We start from the raw sequence: 8,041 nt of genomic DNA, 5'->3' as shown, positions 1-8,041 counted from the left end.
AGTCCCCTATATCGAGAAGGGAGGAGTATTAGCTTTTCAGAGGCTGAAATGCCTTGTAAATACTATTCTATTTGGAAGATGTTTTTCAGACGTGCTGCTTTATGTCAAGTAGCAAGGAAGCAGGTCCGAAATCCCACAATTTAGTTGAGAATTGAAAATTAAACTGGTATTAAAGACTTCACATAGCCAAAGAGTTTTTCCTTCCTCTCTCTGTCGCTAATAAGAAATGAGCCAGCGAGAGCAGCTCCCCAGAAAGCTCACAAAAGGACTGACAGATGCGTCCCTGGAAGTCACCCTGTGTTCTTCTGTGGCCTAATTAATACTGGACTGGGTGACATTTATGTATCAGAGCAATAAGCTAAACAGGAAACAATTTATGTCACCTAAAGCTTTTTAACAAATCGATGCAACTATTTGTAAATGCTTGTTTCACAAGATTAAAAGTGCTAAGGCCTGATCTTCGCTCACAGATTTGTGGTCAACCTGACCTGTGCTTCCGTTGTTTTAAAAAAAAAAAAAAAAAAAGGAGAGAATTGGTGATCAGCAGTGACTTCCATCAACTAATCCATATTGCTAGTATTTCTGGAATTTTAATGTAGTTACAATTTATAGCCGATCAAATGTGGTTACCTAAATTGCTGTTGCTAGTAGACAGCTTAACTGTCTTTATTAATTACAGTATAATTTAATGTTTGAGTCCCGGCACTTGTGTTGGTCATTTTTACAGCTAGAGCAGTTATCTGCCTTATGACGATCCATTTTAGCATTTTCAATGGAAATTTGCTAATATGATGAGTGATAAAAGTGTCACACGCTGGTAAATAATGATTATTGCTTTGGCTGAAATTAATTCTTGAAAGGCCGGTTACCTTCAAATTAACATTATAACTTGAAGCTTGTCTTTTTCCCCTTTTTCTCCCTCCCTACATTCCTGGTAGGAGCCAAAGAAAAGGCCGGCTGATCATTTCAAATAGATATATATGTGTATTTTGGGGGTGCTAAGCATGGAATCTCATTTTACGATCAGAGTGGAAATAAGATGACATGGGGTATTATTTTTTAAAAAAATAAAATGCTGTTTAAAAATAAATAAAAGTCGGTTATATCTAGAGTGACGGCGTTCTAAGCCAAATATTGTCCCACAGTTAAACCAGTGTTTTTGTACGTAATTTAATTTCCATCCAACGTGAATTCTGCCTTAAACCTTTCATCCATCAGTCAATTCGTTAAATGAAGGTTTGAGGCCCAACTTCACTTTATTCAGATAAAGACTACTTTTATGTGACTCAACTAAAGATGAAAGATAAATTGTGAATATTACCCTACACCTAAATATGTAACAGCATCAAAGGCGGCACAACCTCGTAAGTCAAGAAAGACTAATTACACTATGTTTTAATCTTTTTCTGGGGGGAGGGGGAGTAACAGCTATCACGCAGCTGGTTAGTGTAGGTGTGAAACTGGCCTTCCTCAGAGTTTAGGCTCTTGATACAAAGGCTCCCGTTTAAAAGAAGAGCCAACAGTTTGGGTTTGCTGCCTTGTTTATCTGAGTGACAAGCCTGAAATAAATGTCAAAGAGGATGTTCCCGTCTTAGAACGATTCCTGAAATACACTGAAAAATGTATATATGCATCAACCAGCAAAATCTTCTCTAATGCGTCGTCCTACTTGGTTTGGGTCCTTCAGTTGATTCAAATATGTGTACATATTTAATTTTACCAACTGCACATGCTGTAAGCAGTATTTATGTTTAAGCCTGGCGTTTAAAGGAATTTCAATTAACCCTAATTTATTCTTAGTAGCTAGATAAGAATTAAGGGTTCAGATGTTTTACTAATTATCAGACCAGAGGGCTTTTAGACAGTGGCATAACTGTATGGGCTTTTCAAAACAACGCTGGGAAGGAACGTTTACATATTCCTCAGTATCAGCCGGTCTCTGCCGAATAAGAACTGCAAGGTTAATTTTCAAGTCATCTCTTGGCTCGTGTTATGTGCTCTGAATTATACACGTCACAGTTGTATGTCACTGCGGTTTGGCCACTTAATAGTGCTGCTTTCGATATACCGATTTTTTACTCAAAGAGGATGCCCAAATTCATTAATCCTTAGAATGTGTATGACAGAATAATATTAAAGAGAAATAGCACATTTTTCTAGAGGTCTGTGATTTTTAAAGACCTCAGAAATCAAGATGGTTGTTCTGGAAATATTTAGTTATGGGAGCTTTCCTGTTTGCATCAGTAAAGGCAGCTATCGAACCTACTTTCTGATAGAGTATTTTTATAAAATCATTTGTCCTAATCTCGGCATTTATCATTATATGCAAAAAGATTTCTTGATGAGAATATTATAGATGGTGCATGTTTTTGACATTAGCATTTTATTTGGATGACTAATCTTGCAGATGTGAAATTTGAATGAATTATTCATGAAATTGCCTTCCTCTGAAATTTTAGTTAGCTCTTAATGCTAGTTATTCAATATTTTGTTTTTTCTCTATAAAATGTGATGAAGGAAAAAAAAAAAAATCACAGTGTGCTTCCTGGAGAGAAAAGGTAGCCTCTCTTTTTCTGTTTTTTTCCCCAATTCTCTAAGTGGAGACTTTCACTTTGAAATCCTGAGGGACGAGAGCTTCAATTCTCCGTGATGATGAAAGCTTTTAGTTAAGATTGATTTTAATTCTGGGAGGGAAGCAGCTGGTGCTAAACCTAAGGCATATGCCGAACACACACTCTGAGCAGGTCAGAAGGGGAAAGAAACTTAGGCTGTGGCGACTTTTACTACCAGTGTGAACAACCAGCATTTTTATTGCATTTGAGAATGCGATCATGTCAGTCATTAGTACTGACTACACAACATTTTTTTTTTTTTTATTGTCTGTATCCACAGACACGGAATGATGGAATTACAGTTGATGTCACGGAATGAGTTCCTTTTATGCCTTATCAAAACAAAACGAAATTAAAAAAAAAAAAATTCTTGTTACTGGCAGCACATCTCCACGGAGCACCACGCTGACAGTCCGGGCTGTACCATCTCCATGCAGGCTTCTGGGTAGCAGAGATCATGAGAACTACACCGGGCCCACAAAATGCCTTTGGAATTATAAGTCTCATTTCTCAGGAGAGAAAAGCCAAAATCGACTCTCAGAAACATCCAAAATATCCAGAGGGTCTACCATGAACCAAAAGGTCCCCCAAAGATTCAAAATCCCGACAAGCATGTTCTTCTTGGTACCCTTGGAAACGGAGCTCAAGCTGGAATGCGGAAAGGAGAGGAAATCTTTAACTTTTTTTTTTTTTTTCCGGGATAAAATAGCTAGTGATGGACATCATATTTTGGGTGAAGAATCCGAGGTGTCTTTACTAGGTCTGACGGAACGCGGGGAATCAGGTCGGAGCCGTCCGAAGGTGGCAGGGCTGGCGGTCACTCTTCCCGTTCATAAGCCTTGATGTTTCCTTTCACTGCTGGTTCAATGCAGGCAGCGTGAACTTGTCTTACAAGGACAGACTCTAGGGACAACAAGTAGGATGGATCCTCATTCCTGACAGTGCATTTGCCCGGTACAAGGGACCGTTCTCCCTAAGGTACGCTTTTCTTTGGGGAAAAAAAAAAGCAACAAATTGTCTGTACATCTTGGCACCTTGTAAAGTTTTCTTTCTTTTTTTCTTGTTTTTATACAAAAAGTTCAATAGCTTTGACACTCCCCATGATTAATCACTACTTCACTGATAAACTTTGAAAGTGTGACCCTGGAATTTCATCATGCAAAATATTTACTGCAGCAGGAGAAAACATTGTTTAAAACAACATTTTTTTTTTTTTCTCTTTTCAAACGCATGAACTTGTTTAAGATAGCCAGGAAGGCAATGGTAGGATAAACACAAGGGATAGGAATGTATCAAAAAACAGAGGAACTCACACCGGCAGGCACAAACACCAAAAAAACCTGTACAAGATGCTCCGATCAATGAGAACAGGAAAAAAGAAAAAAAAAAAAAAAATCTGTCACTATGTTACAATTTTAAAAGCCAAAAAAAAAAAAAAAAAAAGAAATTTGGGAGTTTCTCCCTCCCACATGTCAGGAAATGTCATCCAATATTCTGAAAGCAAGAATAACTAAATAAAATACATGTGCAGCATATTCTGCAATTCCATTACATACAGTAGTTTTTTTTCCAAAGGTTTTTTTTTTTTTTTTAAAGTATCGTTAATATAAAGCAGTTGCACAAAAAGCAAAGGTGTTTTGACAAACAGGTGTATATGCATTTATTCCTTTTTAGGAACAATATCTAAAAAAAGAACCACCCTCCGCCCTCCCCCAAAAAAGACAAAGAGTCACACAGACACATCGGGATATATGTACAACATAATAAACCCCATCCTAAAGAAGCAACTGGGATACCCCCAAGGGATACAGAATCAGAATTGGAAAAATCAGAGTGAAGTTTGCTTGCTGTAAAGCCTGAGAAATTTTTTTTTTCAGTTGGTTCTTCTGCAAGGCTGTGATACCTGCAAAGATATGTAAAAGCTAATTTTTCTTTTTTTTTTTCTTTTTGCTACAGTCTTTAGACTAAGCATGCAAGACATACGACTAAGTGCAACTGAGTGAAATGTATTTTTTTTTAAAATTTTAATCATTCCCTAAAGGTTTGAACTGAGGTATGCGTACTAACAGTTTCTCATGCTGTTAACTTTACTCATGTCTAGCTACACATGCTGAGAATGAACTAATCTACCAGATTTTTATCCTCTTTTGAATACCAAACTAACCAGCAACCACTCAGTTTAGAAGCACAGGGCCCCCTTCCCATGACCCTGTCTGGCTACTGCCTGCACATCATGACGCTGCCTGGAAAAGTTGAAAAAAAAAAAAAAAAAAAAAGTAAGTCTCGAGTGACCACAGACTGCTCTTTATAGAGAAAGCAGTGTGAAGCTTCAAAAGGAACTGCCAGAGAAGTTTTTGTACCAAGCTTGTGAGTGGACGGGAATGTTACTTTTTTTTTTAAATGAAAAATGCTGACGCAAGCCTAATCCGGAAAAAAGGAAGGAAAAAAAGGAAACCTTTTAAAAAAAAACAAAAACAAAAACCCAGAGGATATATATGCCAAGATAAACCCAAATGAATGCAGTGATCATAGCACAGTCCTTAAACAAAAGTGGCATACAATCTTTCTTTGAAAAAGAAATGTCTTCTAGAAATACTACATTATGCGGTCTGGTTCAATTGTGGAAGCTGTTCTGTTCTCTCTGAATTTTACCTTCATTGTATCTTAACTGTCTCCTGGACTGGACACCCCCTAAGTTTCATGTGCCGTACATTGGTTTTTCTTCTTGGAGATGGTAATCCCTTCCTTCTATTGCTCCCTTAATACTGTGTCCTATTTCTCTCTTCAGTAGCCCCATAAGTTCTCTTTACAAGAATGCGTTTTGGTCTCTGTAGAGCTACAGAAGGAAAAAACAAAAACAAAAACCGAGGACTGAAGGAAAAAAAAAAAAAAAAAAGTAACAACTTTGGTTCCATTACCTACTTGGTCTTCTAAATGTCCTCTATGATGAAGAAGCAGTTCTCTTAAGTTAGCAATAGCCTGTATCTCATCAATTGCCTCTAAATTATTTTGCCTCCTTTGATCAACAAGAAGAGGATATTTGGCTTCATCAGATAAAGCATAAAAACAGAGAACATAATTTACCTTTGTGGAATATCTTTGGTAATTTTAGGGGAAAAAAAAAAAAAGAGGTACAAAGCATATAAATTAAGCTCCAAAAGGCTCTTAAACTAAAACAAAAGCTACACTCCTAGGTAAATAAATGAGTGACAGGAAAGGGGTGCAGAGTGGAAGCGTTCAGGGGTTCCAAGGACTGAGGCTGTACTGACCCATGACTGTTATGTTCTGTGCGCCACGTGTGTTTCCCCAAAAGCCCAGGGCTGAGCTGTGCCCCCATCTGCCTGATGTCTTCTCCTGTTGGTTTTTGGGACTGGGTTGGTGGGATGGTACTGCCTCCCATGCTGAACTGCTATACCAAACCTGCACATTGGAAATTAACACTTTAGCATTTGCTGAACCCAGTTCTCATTAACTCGCATAGCAAGTTCAATCGGAAATCTAATTTGCATTCAGACACATGAATGCCACCAAGCAGGTCTGAATGGATGTTTCGGTTTGGGGCCACCACGACTTTCAGCACAGTTGCTCAGGGAAGCCAGCTTTTGGGCCATTTTGCAAACAAAGCAACCCACACTGGTTTGAACAACTGCGAGAGCCTGAGGCCCATCTCAACTAGGTCATCCCAGGGACGGGCTTCCACAGCCACTGTCAGTCGAACTACTGTGAGAGTTTGTCTTTTGTTTGTTTTGCTTTGGGGGTAAGGGGGCTGCTGCCTGTGTCTCCTTGTGCTGGTAAATGCTGTGGCATTTATTAAGAATGATGGTAGGTGCAATATTAAAAAAAAAAAGAGGAAACTCTGAAACAACCCCCTTCCCACCTTCCAATACTGCTTCATGGAATGAATCTGCATGGTTCCTAGGGTGTCTCTGTTTTTTTTTTTTTTTTCTGTCATTCATTCTCTTTCTGGCAGGAACTTCACGTCTGGGTGAGAGGACCTTCACGTGTAGAGTGCAGCATTTGGGACCTTTTTGCAAAAGATCAAAACGGAATGTTTTCTGACTTTCGAGAAAACAGTGGTGATGTCTGAAGGGACATGGAATGAGTGACAGAAAACTACGAACGAGAAATGACATTCAGCTTCGTATAATAAAAACACCTATTAACATTCATCACAAGGTACAGAAAACTTGAAGCCTCCAAGAGGCCGTGGGCCCGAATGGAAGCCTGAGGTCAGAACTTAAAATGGTATAGGAGAAGCCAAAAAAAAAAAAAAAAAAGCAATACATTAAAAAGTTTGGGATAATTATTTTTAAACCCTCCCCCCAATACACACACAAAGGCCTTCCCCATCCCAACTGGAAGCAAAAAAAAAAAAAAAAAAAAAAAAAAAATGGAGTAAAGGCAGTGATAATCAACATGCAGTACTGTGCAAATAGGTCGTCCATTGGAATCCTTAAATTCTGGGCAGAGGCGTGGTCTGCAGCTTAGGTGCACATGCTCAGTTGGGTGTCCTCACTGTCCAATGTCGGCAGGACTGCAGTTCAAAGTCTGCTGCTAAAAGTGAATCAGTTTAGCAAATTTACAACACTGATGTTGACTGTTAAGAGAGGAAAATCCCCAGTACCAAACAAGTCCATCCAATGCACAGAGTACAAATTCCTTTTTTCAACAAAAAGTAGAAAAATCAAAAATACTCCCAAATGGGATTCTTGATGGCACTAAGAGTTAACACATTGCAGAGTTGTCAAAATGCAGTGAAAAATCCTCCACACTGTACAACCAATGGAGAACGATTTCACTGCAAACTTTTGACGTGTTTTGTCTTGTGTGCCCCCCCCCAAATCTTCACGCTCTTGGGGTCGGCCTGCCCAGATGTTCACTCCACGTCCTCATGTACTGGTTCGTCTTCGTAATCTCTGTCGTGGTCAAAATCTGGACTGTGGTTGGCTGTTGTCACTAGGGATAGCGGCCCTTCAGCTTCCTCTGGATCCAGGGGCTCTTCTTTGACATGTACAGGATGCCTGGAAAGACAAAAGAAGGTTCACCGTGGGGACTTCCCAACGCAAGGTACGTCGGCGGTTTTGGGTAACACAGAATCCCCAGTCTAGAGCTGTGATGTTCGACACAGCAGCCACTAACCACGTGCGACTATGAAAATGAAGACAATTTAAAATTCCATTTCTCAGTTACACTGGCCACATTTCAAGAGCTCAAGGGCCACATGTGTTGGCTAACGGCTACCATGTTGGATAGCACAGAGGGAGAAATTTCCATCATCACAGAAGGGTCTCTGGACAGAAGCATCAGGGGGTGTGTCCTTCTCCCGTGGTGTTTCTTACACTGTAATGTGCACACAGATTCCCGTGGGATCTGGTGAAAATGCAGCCTGTGACTCAGCAGGTTTGGGGTGTGGCCTGAGCCTCTGCATC

At 39.5% G+C, this 8,041-nt stretch overlaps 1 protein-coding gene across 9 annotated transcripts in view; it reads right to left on the bottom strand.

Moving 5' to 3' along the window:
* Positions 1–2,774: 2,774 nt before the first annotated feature.
* Positions 2,775–8,041, bottom strand: part of FOXP1 (forkhead box P1) — a 502,464-nt gene continuing 497,197 nt past the window's right edge. For all 9 annotated transcript variants that reach the window (XM_049715811.1, XM_033424880.2, XM_049715807.1 and 6 more), the window contains one exon: positions 2,775–7,633. In XM_049715811.1, the coding sequence (XP_049571768.1) occupies positions 7,489–7,633 (145 nt within the window). In that variant the 3' untranslated portion in view covers positions 2,775–7,488. The remainder of the gene's footprint in view (positions 7,634–8,041) is intronic.

This window comes from Orcinus orca, chromosome 10 (genome assembly GCF_937001465.1).
Source record: "Orcinus orca chromosome 10, mOrcOrc1.1, whole genome shotgun sequence".
Classification (NCBI taxonomy): Eukaryota; Metazoa; Chordata; class Mammalia; order Artiodactyla; family Delphinidae; genus Orcinus; species Orcinus orca.
The sequence above is the reverse complement of the archived record's forward strand: the minus strand, read 5'-3'. Positions and strand labels throughout refer to the sequence as shown.